At 36.5% G+C, this 15,687-nt stretch overlaps 1 protein-coding gene across 8 annotated transcripts in view; it reads right to left on the reverse strand.

Annotated features, from left to right (window-relative positions):
* The window catches only part of THADA (THADA armadillo repeat containing), a 332,898-nt gene that overhangs the window by 294,353 nt on the left and 22,858 nt on the right, over positions 1–15,687 (reverse strand). For all 8 annotated transcript variants that reach the window (XM_077915220.1, XM_077915219.1, XM_077915218.1 and 5 more), the window contains exons 13-17: positions 14,973–15,124; positions 11,787–11,942; positions 10,941–11,063; positions 7,105–7,228; positions 574–725 (exon numbers count right to left, since the gene is read on the reverse strand). In XM_077915220.1, coding sequence (XP_077771346.1) covers positions 574–725; positions 7,105–7,228; positions 10,941–11,063; positions 11,787–11,942; positions 14,973–15,124 — 707 coding nt within the window. The remainder of the gene's footprint in view (positions 1–573; positions 726–7,104; positions 7,229–10,940; positions 11,064–11,786; positions 11,943–14,972; positions 15,125–15,687) is intronic.

A 15,687-nucleotide genomic window follows, 5' to 3' on the forward strand; every position in this document is an offset into this window, starting at 1 on the left:
GGGGCTGGGGATGGGGGAGAAGGCTGGAGGAGAAAACTGCTGTTAACCTCAAGTACTCAGAGTTTCAGTCTCAGTTTAGCTATTGCTTGTTGGAAGATCAGAAACCTGCTCTCTGCCTCACTTACACTCAGCTTCCTCGTCAACTTAGCAAGGATCTTATCTCAAAAAAAAAAAACAAAAACGCAAGTTACTGTAAGTGGTGTGTTTTGACAGAATATTACCATGTCCACGGGAACTGAGGAGACTGCTGGTAACTGAAAGCTACCAATAACCTTGTGAGCAGTAAAACTACTGCTTCATGCACCTCCCTTTTTGTCAAAAACAGTAAGAAAAGCAAAGCTGGCGGATTTGAACTTTGTTTTCTTTTATGATATTTCCTCCTTCTATATCATCCATCCCTACCTCCTCCAACCTTCCTCCCTGCAACAGAAGTATTAGTAACTATAACAGAAGATGTAAGAAGGTAGGTGCAAAAAACCTGCACAGTCCACAGATTGCTTGATTTGCTGCTGAAATGGAAAGTTTTCATGCATATATACCACATTCACATTTATACAGGAAAAGTCCAAATACCTGAAATTGTACAACTGTCTTTGGTAACTTCATTAGAAGATCAAATGCTAAAATCTTCACTTCTTCAAAAGTGCTGGTAAAACATTCCATCAGTGTTTGGAAACGACCAACATCAATATCATGACTCAGCTGATACACTGCTTGGACTTGACCTAAAAAAAGAAAAAGATTTTAAAATGAATACAAGGGGTACCTGGCTCAAACATCTGCTTTCAGCTCAGTCATGATCCTGGGGTCCTGGGATGGAGTCCCTCGTCCCTGCTGAGCAGGGAGTCTGCTTCTCTCTCTCCCTCTGCCCCTCCCCACCATTTGTCCTCTCTCTCAAATAAATAAAATCTTTAAAATAAATAAAATAAAAGTGAATACAAGAGGAGGCGCCTGGATGGCTCAGTTCGTAGAGCATGGGACTCTTGATCTCAGAGTCATGAATTCAAGTTCACATTGGGCATGGAGCCTATTTAAATAAATAAAAATTTTAAAAAGTTAATAAAAGAAAAAGGAAATCAACATGTTGAAGTTATCTGACCACATTTACAGAAAACTGGTGCAAAGAGTTACACTTCATAGTTCACCCACATTAGCATTAAAATAATAATTTTTCCTTAATTTATTTCCTAAAATGGTAAGTATTAAAGTTCCCCAAATAAAAAATATCTCCTAAAATTTTGTTTAAAACCACTTCATTCTCTTTCAAAAGACTGTATTTTATACAAGAGATTCCTAAGTTAGTTTCTTTTTTTTTTTTAAAGATTTTATTTATTTATTCATGAGAGACAGAGAAAGGCAGAGACACAGGCAGAGGGAGAAGCAGACTCCATGCAGGTAGCCTGATGTGGGACTCAATCCTGGGAATCCGGGATCGGGCCCTGAGCCAAAGGCAGATAGATGCTCAACCGCTGAGCCATCCAGGCATCCCAGTTTCTTTTTTTAAGATTTTATTTATTTATTCATGAGAGACAGAGAGAGAGAAAGAGAGAGGCAGATACTTAGGCAGAGGGAGAGGCTCCCTACAGGGAGCCTGATGTAGGACCCTATCCCAGGACCCTGGGATCATGACTCGAGCCAAGGCAGACGCTCAACCACTGAGCCACCCAGGTGCCCCCCTAAGTTAGTTTCTAAATAAATGAAAAGAAATAAATTTAGGAATACGTCTTTTAAAAAAATCTTCGTAAAATGTCTTGTCCTAGAATCCAAAGTCCTACAACGTCTTAGTTAAACCTATACAGAATAATTGATACAATGATTTATCCTAATAGAATTATTTGGCATCAAAGATAAAGGGATCTTCTGGCCATTCAAACACAAAGCTCAAGTGAAATCTCCAAAATGGAAAAAATCAAGCTGGCTTAACTCTTCACCTTAGCAACATGTAGTGCTATAAGATACTGGAGCAATGCTTACAACATCTTCAGAGAAAGTTGTGGTGAAAAATTATACATCAATCCTACTTTAGAGGTGCCTGGGTAGCTTAGTTGGTTAAGCAACCAACCCTTGATTTCGGCTCAGGTCACGATCTCAATGTCATAAGATCCAGCTCTATGTTGGGATCTACACTCAGGGGGTTGGAGGTGCTGCTTGAGGATTCTCTCCCGCCCCCCCACCCCCCGCCCCATACTCTGTCTGACTCTCTCTTGAATAAATAAATAAATCTTAAAAAAAAAATCCTACTCCAACATCAAATGCAAAACACAGCATTTTTGAATAGTAAGAAATTAAGAACTAAATTTCCCCAAAAACTCTTCTCAAAAAAAAGATAAATTTCAGCAAACCAATAAATAAACAAAACTATCACAAAAGAAGGACAGTAGTTATCAAATCTACTTAACTCTGAGATTAAGACTAAACAAAAATGGCAACGAGTTTCACAGCAGAATGCAAAGAACATTTAACAACATTTAATAAATTTACCATTCTGGCAACACCTGAAAACATTCCTATGCTAATTTGAGGAATGATGTTCAATATGATATGCGTTTCTTATTTAATCTTAACTTGTAAGTTAGCGGAACCCTGTAGAGCAAATAAATGAAGTTTTTGTCACTTCATTTGCACCTCTGCTTAAATTTGCTTCTTTTCCAACTCAGATGCTTTTAATTCCTTTTTCTTGCCTTACTGCTCTGGCTAAAGTTTTCAGTAAGATGGTGATCAGCAGAGGTCAAAGTGAGCATCTGTGTCTTATTCCTGATCATAGAGGTAAGGCTTTTGGTCTTTTATCATTGAGTAGGGTGTCAACTGTGGGTGTTTCATGAAAGCCCTTTATCCTACTAAGGAAGCTCCCTTCTATTCCTAGTTTCTTGAGTGTTTATTATTATAACAGGATGTTGAATTTTGTCAACAGCTTTTCTGCATCAATTGATATTATCATGGGGCTTTTTTCCTCAACATTTTAATGTGTGTATTACATTGACTATTTTTTTCTTACATTGAACCATCCTTGCATTCCTGGGATAAATTTCACTTAGTCATGGGTATAATACTTTTAATATGCTGTTGGGTTTGTTTTGCTAGTATTCAGTTGAGAACGTTTGCATTTATGTTCGTAAGGGATACTGGCCTATAGTTTTCTTGTGGTGTCTCTCTGGTTTTAGTATCAGGGTGATGCTGGCTTCAAAGGATGAGTTCGGAAATGTTCCCTCCCGTACAATTTTTTAGTAGAGTTTGTGAAGGACTGATGTTAATTCTTTAAATGTTTGGTAGACTTCACCAGTGAAGCCCCTCCCTCTGGACATTCCTTTGCTGAGAAGCTTTTGACTACGACCCCACCTCTTATTTGCTATGGGTAACAAATTTTCTATTTGTTAAATCAGTAATTTGTTTGTTTCTAGGCATCTGTTCATTTCACCTAAGTTATCTAATTTATTGAAAATACAATTGTTCATAATACTGTCTTACAATCCTTTTTATTCCTATAAGGTCAGTAGAAATGTCCCTGCTTGTATTTCTGATCTTAGTCATTTGCACTTTCCTTCGTTTTATTCTTAGTATAGCAAAGATTTTGTCAATTTCGTTGACCTTTTAAAAAAGCCAACTTTTGTTTTCATTGATTCTCTATAATGCTTTCCTATTCCCCACTTCGTTTATCTCTGTTTTTAATCTTTATTATTTCCTTCCTTCTGCTAACTTGGGGTAAGGTTTGCACTTCTTTTTCGAATTCCTTGAGGTGTAAAGTTAGCTTATTGATTTGAGATCTTTCCTCCTTTTTTTTTTTTTAATTTTTTTTTCTTTTTTTTTAATTTATTTATGATAGTCACAGAGAGAGAGAGAGGCAGAGACACAGGCAGAGGCAGAAGCAGGCTCCATGCACCGGGAGCCCGACGTGGGATTCGATCCCGGGTCTCCAGGATCGCGCCCTGGGCCAAAGGCAGGCGCCAAACCGCTGCGCCACCCAGGGATCCCTCTTTCCTCCTTTTTAATTAGGTATTACAGCTCTAAAGCTCCCTATGAGCACTGCTTTTGCTTCAACACATGAGTTCTGGTAACTTGTACTCTTGTTTTCACTCTTCTTAAAGTATTTTCTAACTTCCTTTATGATTTCTTCTATGACCCACCAGCTGTTTAATAGCTCTGCTCCAATCTGAAACCTTCTCTGACACTACTGTATGAAATAGCTCCCCATGCTCCTAGGTAGACACTATATTCTCACCACTTTTCTTCCTGAAATATTTTTTCATAATACTTATCTCCATCTGATATTCTATGTATTACTTGTTAATTTATTGTCTGTCTCCCTTCACTAAAATATCTAAGCTCAAAAATAGGAAGCATTTGGTTTTGTATACTGCATATTGTTGGCTGCTTGACATATAATAAGCATTAAATAAGTATTTGTTGGGCAAACCCTTTTAAAGTAATTGTGGAATCCAATTTCTAACCGTGAATACTGTGACATTTATTCTAAGTGAAAAAGGTATATGCAGCTTATTCTTCTTGCACTAGAATATACTTAAGGGAGAAACTATGTTGACTAATCCCAAACCACAGTCCTTCAATAAAATAAAAACCCACATTCAAGTTCTTGAGATAAAGGTGAAGAATGAATTTATTTTCCATCCTGTAATTCATGATCATGCATCTTTAGTTTCCTTGAAAGTTAATGGCTAAAGGGGCAGCTGGGTGGCTCAGTTGGTAAAGTGTCCAATTCTTGATTTCCACTCAGGTTATGATCTCAGGGTTGTGAGAGCGAGACCTGCATCAGGCTCCACACCTAGTATGGAGCCTGTTTTAGATTCTCTCTCTCTCCCCCCCTTCCCCTCTATTCCTTCCCACCTCTTTCCCTCTCTAAAAAAATAATAATATGTAAATAAAGTTAATGGGTAAAGTATGGCTTGCTCCATTTGCATTACCTCCCAGTTGTTTAATTAACATAATTACTGTGATATCGGTCACTGCCCAATTATATGTGACTTATTCATTTGGAAGATGACTCAGGTTTTTCATTTTTTAAAGTACACTTAAGTATACTTAAACTACTCTAATTAAAAAATTACCAGAAAAAAAAATAAATAAAAATTAAAAATTACCAGTACAACTCAGCCTAGTGTTATTTCCCATACACCTAGGTACAACCATAACTATACTAAACATACAGAAAAATTTTTGTTAAATGGATAATCACTCTCGGTTAAAACCTTATTTTCTAAGTTCAGTTGTAGTCTGATTAAAATTCCCTTACCTAAGAGATATCACTGTAATCATTTTCTGCGCATGCTGTAACATATTACCATAAACCTGGTGGCTTAAAACCACAGAAATCTATTTTTTCACAGTACTGGAAACCATTTTGCCTAATGTTTAATTAATCCAATACGAAAGTGCTAGTGGAGCCATGCACACTCTGGAGGCTCTAAGGGAAAACTCATTCCTTGCCTTGTTCCACTTCTGGTGGCTGCCAGCATCCCATGGCTTAGAGCCATATCACTGCAATCTCCACAACCACTGTCACAGTGACAACTCCTTTTCTGTGTGTCACATCTCCCTCTGTTCCTCTCTAACAAGAGCTGTGGTGGCATTTAGACCCATCCAGATAATCTTGGATTATCTGATTTTGAGATCCTTACCTTAATCATATCTGCAAAGGCCCCCTTTCTACGAAAGGTTCACATTCATAGATTCTAAGGAAAGGTTGCTTTTCGACCTACCACATTTATCTTAATCAGGCGATCAAATTTATCATCATGAGTAACAGGACAAACCAAACTCGTATCTCCTGATATGATGCCCTGAGAACACCACATTACCCATGCAATATCCCTACCCCAAATGCACAACCTTAATCAATCATGAGGAAACAATAAGGAAAACCCAAATGGAGACACATTCTCCCAAAATGCTAATATCATGAAATTAAAAATTTTTCAAATTAAAGGAGACTAAAGAGGCATAACAACGAAACACAATGTATAATCTTGGATTGGTACCCAGATCACAGTAAAAAATTCCTTTTTCTAAAAAAGGCCACTAACTGGGACAACTGGCAAATTTTGTTATGGATTATATATTAGATAATAGCATCATGTCAACAGTAAATTTCCTGAATTTGATCATTGTGTCATGGTTAAAAAATTAATGAAAGGGAGATAAACCAAATATAGTAAAATATTAACAACTGATGAATCTAGGTAGAGGGTATATGACTGTTCATGAATATCCTTAAAACTCTGCTATTGGTTTGAATCTTTGAATCCTTCAAACGAAGGAAGGCTGTATTAGCAGCAAAAACTGTCTTTCTTCCTGCCAAGAAATTACACTTTGTCTACAAATTTAAACCAAAAATAGTAATAATAATAATAAATAAGGCAACTATAGTGTAAAACTCTCTGGTCCTCTTCGTGGACCTCCAACAAAACAGCTGAGCAGGATATTTTTCTATTTGACCACAGTCAAGGAAAACTGAGCACAAACAAGAAATCCACATCAAAACATACACACTCAAGTACAGATATAAAAAGAACTATTTGTTGTCAAAAAGGAAAAAAAAACGACTCAAAAGGAAGTTAAATGTTCATCCTCTTGAGTACCCTAAAGGAGAAATAAAGGGTATCACTAAGCCAGAATGCCTGGAAATGACATCCTCATTTTGTCTTCCTGAAACCAGACTGAGACTTATGAAACTGATAGCATATAAGGGAAACCACATTTTAACCACAAAGACTCATTAAGAAATGCTATACATAAAGAAACTATTATTTTTTTAATTTTTAAAACTTAAAGAACAGATTTACATTATCTTCAAACAGCAACACATGAACTGGGGGTTAAGAAAAGCAACTCTTCTCGTAATAAGCATTAATCCATGAAACCTGGAGTTTTGGGTTGGGAAACAATGAGCACTGAAAACAACTTCACAGCCTAGTGTCTTTTACTGACAAATTTATTTATGTCCAAGTAAGAACTACATATTGAGAATAAAATCTTCCATAAGAATGTAAACAAAAGACAACAAAACTAAAACGTAAGTAAAATAAAATGTTGAAAAAGTATGTGTTTTGTAGGAAAAAAAAACACTTCCCCCAAACATTACTGAAAGCTTACCCTCTGTGACAGGAAAAACTTCGGCTATTGAGCCTAAAATCGTTAAAGCTGAAAATCTAGTTGGGTAGGAAGACCCAGGAAACAGTGCTTCAAAAAGATGACTGCAAATGGATGACATGAAATTCTTAAAAAAAAAAAAAAAAAAAAAAAAATTACATAAGTATAATTGAGTTATAATAGGTTATTTTCAAAGTAACCCCCACCTGGAAGGGTGGGGTTCTTTTTTAATTAACAAGGAAAAGATTTTTTAAAACAATACTAGTTGTTCACTTCACTTGACAATTCAGACTGGTACCCTTGACCATAAGCTATATTATGACTTCAATGAACCCTATGTTTCTAGGGTCAACAGGAAGTATAATTCCTAGTCCATAAAAGAAAATACAACACTCAGCACCCATTTTTGGTGAAAGCAAGATCTGTTCTAAAGCTGTATGAATATTGGTTTTCTTCACCAGGGATATTCAGGCTTCAAAGTTTTTAAATAACAACAACAAAAATCCAATACAGACTACTTGATAAATATGGTAAGTATAATACTTGATAAATGTGGCTGACATAATTCATAAAAAGATCCAACTATTCCACTGTCTTCCTGTCCTCTATATTCCCCTTTGAGACTCTTGCTCTACCATTCTATGTATAGAAATGATTTTTTTAAAAAATAGAAACTTAGTAAAATGTAATTTAAAAAAAGAATAGGAAATAGTTTACCCAAGATAAAGTCTTCTTCCTAGTTAAAATAATAATTATTATCATTGTTTCTGTATAAAACCAAACAGAAAACTTAGAAGGAAAAGCTGTGATCCTCAAGCATCTTACATATACTGCTATGCCCTAACAACGTCTGTTTTTAACTGAGCAGCACAAAAGCAGTTCTAGTCCTGATTCTAGAAAGGATCTCAGCATTCATTTCTTTGGTCAATGACACACAATCCTGAGGATTTATCCTATAGGCCCTTACAAGCCCTCAGTAAGAGTTTGTTAGTTTATTAAATCTATTGGGTTTCAAGGGAATAGAGTAGTTATTGAAAATATTCTAGTTAAACTCATATTAAATATAAATGAGTAGTACAGTATTCACATGAAAGGGCAACAAGTTCATCCTTTAGGAATGATCTTATCCTGTCTGCAGTATCATTTATATTTTTAGAAGTAGTTCTTTCCCTCCACCACACTGTAACCACAGTGGAGGCAGGGACCACAGTTCATACATTTATATCCCTAGTCCTAAGCATACTGTCCTAGACATACAGAACAGGCTCGATAATATGCTCTCATCATTTTCAACAACTCCTAGTGAGGCTTCCAAATACCTTAGCCTAGCATTCAAAATCTCTCTGGATAACTCAGGCATCTTCTCTACTTGCCCTTAAGGTTTTTTGCCATGTTATAGCTTAAGCTATCGAAAAGTGACCTTAAAATTGTTAAAAGTGATAAATTTCAAATTGCAGATACCCTTAATTCTATTGTTACACTACATTTTCAAGCACAGGAGATGAAATAATTAGGTTAGCAGAGAGGGAACCCAACTACAGATATGAAATTGGTTTCTACTTCCAGCTCTGTCACTTGTTAGCTATGTAACTACAATATGAAATTTCCACAGCAGCTACCTCATAGATCAAAATAAAAATACTTTACTTGTATTCTTAGGGTAACAAACTTTATTTATTTGTAAATACATGTGTGTTAGTTAAGCTGTTTGGTTTTTTTTGTTTTGTTTTGTTTTTTTAGTTAAGCTGTTTTATCATAGCAAAAAAAAAAAAGAAAAGAAAAAAAATTCCAACTCCCAGCTCCAACTTGATTTTCTAATTCATTTCTTTTTACTCACCTCCTTTGTTGCTCCAAGTATCTTATATGTCATTCACAACAGTGAATTCACTGTTCCCCAAATTCTCCCTGTACTTTCTTAACTCCAAGCTTTCAATTAAGCAGGGACGTGGAAAAAACTATTCAGATTTTAGAAACGAGAGCAGATTCAGATAGGAGGCTGCCCCTATCACTCAGTAGCTGTGGGGCCTTGGGCAGGTTACTCAACTTTTCCAAGCTTCAGTTTCCTATTTTCAAGTAAGCTCTACACCCAACATGGGGCTTGAACTCACAACCCTGAGACCAAGAGTTGCATGCTTCACTGACTGAGCCAGCCAGGTGCCCTAATTTTCACATATGTTAAGTGAGGATTATTAATGCCTATATCACAGCTTTGTTATTAAAGATTTAAATGAGAATGTGAGTACAAAGTATTTTGTCAAAAGTACTCTAGCTAATAATACTAGCTATTTAGGTATGAAATAATCTCTTTCACTAGACTAGAAGACATCTTTTCTAACTAACAGCTTCCCCTTCTCCCCCAGGACTGTTGATTGGCACCAAGCCTACCACATACTGCATGACACCCATTATTATAAAGATGATGATAAGTAATTTAGTGCCAAAGTCACAGTCTCCAAAAGCCAGAGGTGACTACAGTTGGGAGGAACTATCAGAACCATGAGATAGACTCAGATTAAGACTCTAAAGGGCTAATTTTCAATAACACAAATATTCGCAAGGACAAGTAAGAAACCATACATACATGAAAATTCAGAACGTCAATCCACTACAAGGGTTTTGTGTTCTAAGTACCTCAGTTTTCACAAATGTCATTTTATCCCTTGCAAAAAGCAGCAAAAGGGATGTGTTTTCTTAGATCATCTAAAAATGATCTAAGAAAGGCTAAAAAAAAAAAACCTGTTCCACACACAACGCAAGTGCTCAGAATACACTCCAGTCACTTTTAATGACTTCCAGCGAGGCTTTTTGTAGGATGATTCAGAATTTACAAACAGCTTTCTCGTTTAATCCTCAAATCCTCAGCTTTTTCAGAGAGGTTACTTATCCCTCTTAGAGTCCAGCAGACATCAAGTAAGCCAACTAGTCTGTGGCCGAAATGGGACTAAACCCATGTCCTGCAAGTTTAGGTCATTCCTTTCCAAACTTCACTTTGGTATTTTACAAAGAGGAAGCTAACTTCAGCCTTGGTAAAGGAATAGTCTTCTTTAGATGATTTTCTGTCTTTTAATTATAAAACTGAAAACTAAGGGCCATCTATACTAATGATTAGAGTAGGTAGTGAGTTTAACATGGCTCTAATGTATCATTACTTGATTACAATTGTTTCCCTAAATGAAATACAATAGATGAGCTCTGTTCACTATCTGAGTCTTAGAAGACAGTAAGATTTCTGCTTCTGAGAGGCTAGGTCTGGATTAAGAAACCAGTGAAAAACTCATTCTGTTCTGATGGACAGAAATGGAAGGCTGTCAACTTGAGCTCTGGCCCCAGACTGGAGCCACATCCATCCCATTAATACAGTGCCCCGAAACCTACCCTTACTCTTCATGCTCCCTCCAAAATGGGATGGACAGGAACCTGCATCGCTGGACCACAGACCAGGAGGTACCAATATCAAGCCACTATAAGTTATATTAGTCTAAAGGGGAAGCAGGCCCAGATACAGCAATCTTCCACTCTGAGGAGGGGTGGAGGAGTTCAGGGCCAGCAAGTACCTTTTTGCTAAAGTACTAAATTAATGTGGCCCGCAGGAAGCTGTGAACAACTGAGGTTAACCCATTCTTGTTATTCTGAAACAGGCCTTAAGTCCAGCACCAATTCTGCAGCTCAGGATACCTCAAGAGAAGTACCAAAGCACAAGAAGGAATATGTAAAACTCAGCTTGAAGGAAAAAAGCACAGAAACACCATTCACTACAAGACTTTTATTTCCCTCTATTGTTTATTCACAATTGTCCTATGCTTCTTAAATATTCGTATGGCTAGAAATAGATCACCTACCTTATACTGTTGTAAAGAAACAGAAGGGTGCTGTTTGGTTAACTCATTCTCTGGCTCATGTTTGGATCTACTTTGCTCCTGTTTATAAAGCACCTGAGAACTTTCCTGTATCCTACAGAACAACTTTTGAGAAAAAGAAAAATGAAGCATATGTAAGCCATATTAATCTTCACTGTTCGCCTAAAAAAAAAAAAAGCAAAGGACAAATTTTCTAAATTCTTTAGACTAGAGCTTCAGGCAAGGAGAGTACTGGTTTCTAAACTCTTAATATTTATACAGTTTCTCTGACAGAAAATTAACATATGTTTTTAAAATCAAAAACAAAATATTACTGCAAACCAGAATACAGTCATTAAATCATGGTTCTATTTCCTTTAGGTTGGCATGACGCTAGAGATATAGTCACTCCTATTCTCTCCAAATTCTTCATCCCGTAAATGAGGCCATGTGATTAATTTGACTTGAATTAATCTTACAATGACCATTTCATGAGGCCCTTAAATGCTAAAACTACAAGGGCATCTTTCCTTCTCTCATCAAAGTTTTCTTAAAATACGTTTCATGCTGAAAGATCCATCATTACATTTTTTTTCTTTCAAAAAAAAAAAAAGAGCTCAAGTTCAATTTCTTTTACACCAGAATGAAAGGACTTTATACCCTAGACTTGAATCTCAAATGTAAACTTTATGGAATCATAGAATGGTTCACAGAAGGGCCACGAAGGAATGTGGCAGTCCAATCCCACAATCATTATTCCTATACTCTCCCAAAATCTTAGCTCTTTTCAAAATTGATTTGTAGAGCAGAGTTTACCACTATCCTGCATTTTCTGATGAGAAATTCTACCTTTTTAAGAAGAGAACAAATCTGTTGTCGGACTCCTGGGGACTGACTGTTAAGATTGTAGGTGATAAAGAATTGAATCCACTGCATTTCTTCTGTGGAAACAATTTCTGTACTTCGATTACTCTCACAAAGCAAGCCTAAGGTATCTATCCGTACCTAAAACACATCAAGCAATAAAATGTTAATTTTTCAATGAAATAGGCAAATTGTAAACCATTTGACATGTTTATTTACAAAAGCTACCAAAGGAGGAAAAACCAGTAACCCTCAGTTTAGCCATGTATACTTCAGAAAAGTTCCCTAATCCCAAAGATCCTGGGGTTACATGATACAGAATTATTTTATTAAATGTGTAAACTGGGTATTTGTAAGTCAACAATCTTAAAAATTCTTATTCCATGGTAATGCTCAAGTTCATTCTTTTTCCTCTACTTTACCTCAGGACCTCATCATCTCACTCGTAGGTCACTGTCATGCACATCTAACCAGTCTCCTGGTTTCTTTTTGCTCTCACACTGGAAACTCATCTCTGTTGCCATTAATTCTACTTCCTTGCAGAATGCAGAATAGCTTGTGTCCAGTTATCAACGGAATGAAATCTGAAGTCTTCAACCTAGCGTTGGAGGCCTCTCTACTCCCACCAAACAACATCCTGAATTATCCTCCAGACCTTGTTTTATATTCTCCCATTTGGGGTTTTCATTTGTTTGTTTTTAAAGTCATTTTATTTATTTTTTCTTCATCATTACAATAGTACTTTTTAATTCTTATCCCCTATTTTCCCCTTCCCCCCAACCACCTCCCCTCTGGTAACCATCTGTTTGTTCTCTATAGTTAAGGGTCTGTTTCTTCATTTGTCTCTTTTTTTTTTTTTCCTTTGCTTGTTTTCTTTTTTTTTTTTTTTTTAAGATTTTACTTATATATTCATGAGAGAGAGAGAGAGGCAGAGACATAGGCAGAGGGAGAAGCAGTCTCCCTGCGGGAAGCCTGATGTGAGCCTCGATCCCAGGACCCTGGGATCACGACCTGAGATGAAGGCAGACGCTCAACCACTGAGCCACCCAGGCGTCCCTTTTTATTTCTTAAATCCCACATGAGTGAGATCACATGGTATTTGTCTTTTTCTAATTTAGTCTGCTTAGCATCATACTCTCTAGCTCTATTTTAAGATTTTATTTATTTATTCTAGACACAGAGAGAGGGGCAGAGACACAGAGGGAGAAGCAGGCTCCATGCAGGGAGCCCGATGTGGGACTTGATCCCGGGTCTCCAGGATCATACCCCAGGCTGCAGGCGGCGTCAAACTGCTGCACCACCAGGGCTGCCTCTCTAGCTCTATACATGTTGTTGCAAATGGCAAGATTTCATTTTTATGGCTGAGTAATGTTCCACTGTGTGTGTGTATGTATATATGTATGTACATATACATACCACCTCCTCTTTATCCATTCATCTATCCATGGACCCTACAGCTGCTTCCATAGTTTGGCTATTATATATATATATTATATATAATAAACACTTTGAATGAGTGTTTTTGAATTTTGGGGGGTAAATAATAGTGTAATTAGCTGGATTATAGGGTAATTCTATTTTTAATATTTTGTGGAACCTCCGTGTTTTCCACATTGGCTGCACTAGTGCAATCCTACCAACAGCTCAAAAGCGTTCCTTTTTATTTTCATCCTCTCCAACACTTGTTTCTTATGGTTTTGATTTTAGCCATTCTGAAAGGTATGAGGTGATAGGTCATTATAGTTTTGATTTGCATTTCTCTGATGATGATGAGTAATGGTGAGCATCTTTTCATGTCTGTTGGCCATCTAGCTGTGTTCCTTGGAGAAATGTCTGTTCATGTCTTCTGCCCAATTTTAATCAGATTGTTTTTTGGGTATTGAGTTATATCAGTTCTCTATATATTTTGGAATACTATCCCTTTATTGGATATGTTATTTGCAAATATCTTCTCCCATTCAGTAGGCTGCCTTTTAGTTTTCTTGATTATTTCCTTTGGTGTACAGAAGCTTTTTATTTTGATGTAGTCTCAACAGTTTATTTTTGCTCGTTTCCCTTGCCTCAGGAAGCATATCTAGAAAAATGTTGCTACCACTTATGTCAGAGAGATTACTGCCTGTTCAAGTATTTTTATGGATTTAGGTCTTACATTTAGGTCTTTAATCCATTTTTTTAATCCATTTTTTAGTTTACTTTTATGTAAGGTGAAAGAAAGTGGTCCAGTTTCATTCTTTTGCTTGTGGCTGTCCAGTTTCCCCAGCACCATTTGTTGAAGACACTTGCCTTTTTCCCACTGTATATTCATCCCTCCTTTGCCAAAGATGAATTGATCATATAATTGTGGGTTTATTTCTGGATTTTCCATTCTATCCCATTGACCTATGTGTCTATTTTTCTGCCAGCACCATACTGTTTTAATTAATACCACACGATAATATAACTTGAAATGCAGAATTGTGATGCCTCCAGTTTTGTTCTTCTTTTTCAAGATCACTTTGACTATTTGAGGTCTTTTGTGGGCTCCATACAAATTTTAGGATTGTTTGTTCTACTTCTGTGAAAAAAGCCATTGGTATTTTGATAGGGACTGCAATAAATGTGTAGATTGGTTTGAGTAGTATAGACATTTTAACAATATTTGTTCTTCCAACCCATGAGCATGAAATATCTTTCCATTTCTTTGCATTGTCTTGAATTCCTTTCATCAATGTTTTATAGTTTTTGGAGTAGAGATCTTTCATCTCTGCTGTTTCATTATTAGTGCATAGGTAAGCAACAGAATTCTGTACATTGATTTTCCACCCTGCTACTGTACTGAATTCATTTATCAGTAGTGTTCTCTCATTCTGTGTGCTGCTCCATTGTCTCCTCTCCTTTAATCACATTTAATACATTCCTAATCAACTACTACCTACTCATTTCTGAGCCCCCAAGTCCATATGCATAAAGGCGCACTTATATCTGTATTGTCTTCTAAGGGTTTCCAGTTGTTTTATGTAGGTTTTCTTATTCCTTCAACTAAAATTGAAATAGCCCAAATACAAGGTCTACACTTTTCATTTTCCATTCATCATCCTTATAGACCCTTAAAACAGTGCTGACCTTGACATAGGGGCCTCTATATTATACTAACTCTACTGTATGTATAAAATGTCCAGGTATTTTACTTACTTGGCAGTGCTGATGAATTAAGCCTTGTTTTATTCTTGCACTGGACACAAGGTTCCTCCAGGTATCAGTTGCAGACTGAAGATGTCCATGAGCTCTAGCCGTTCGCAGACATGCCATCAAAGCTCCCAGAGCCCCTCTACTGTTATAAGACCCTAAGGATGGAAAAGATTGTTCTTGTCTCAAAAGCACAGTAACAAAGACAACTACTGTGCTATGTAACAACTGTTATAATTTTCATTTTGCAACTAACATTGTATTTTAAGAAATAAAAATCATCTTTTAAATTCTAACACAAATTAAAGTTCCTATTATAAAATAATCATTGCTGAAAAGGATTTAATAGTTCTTGTGTCAATAATTTCAAGAAAGCATAATCCCCTAAGGTTAAAGAAATCATTATTTTTTGCTATTTTTACCTTTTCCTTGACACTTAGAAACGAGCCAGGAAATGATTCAGGGGGGAAAAGGTCAGGCAGAGAAATATTTAAAACAGTAAGAATAACTAAAATGATTTTCAGCCAAAATCAGGAAAAACACTTTAGTGGCTAAATATTTCTCTAAAAATAAATACTAAACCTCTCTGTATATCTTGGAGTTATTATTTCTCCCTAGTAAAAAAGATAAAAAGGAGGATTACAAGGAACCTGATGCTTTTGAAGGCTAGGACATCAGCCTTTACTAACAGGACAGGGAACGCTGGCTCAAAGGGAACAAT

Source organism: Canis aureus, chromosome 11 (assembly GCF_053574225.1).
Source record: "Canis aureus isolate CA01 chromosome 11, VMU_Caureus_v.1.0, whole genome shotgun sequence".
NCBI classification, from domain to species: Eukaryota; Metazoa; Chordata; class Mammalia; order Carnivora; family Canidae; genus Canis; species Canis aureus.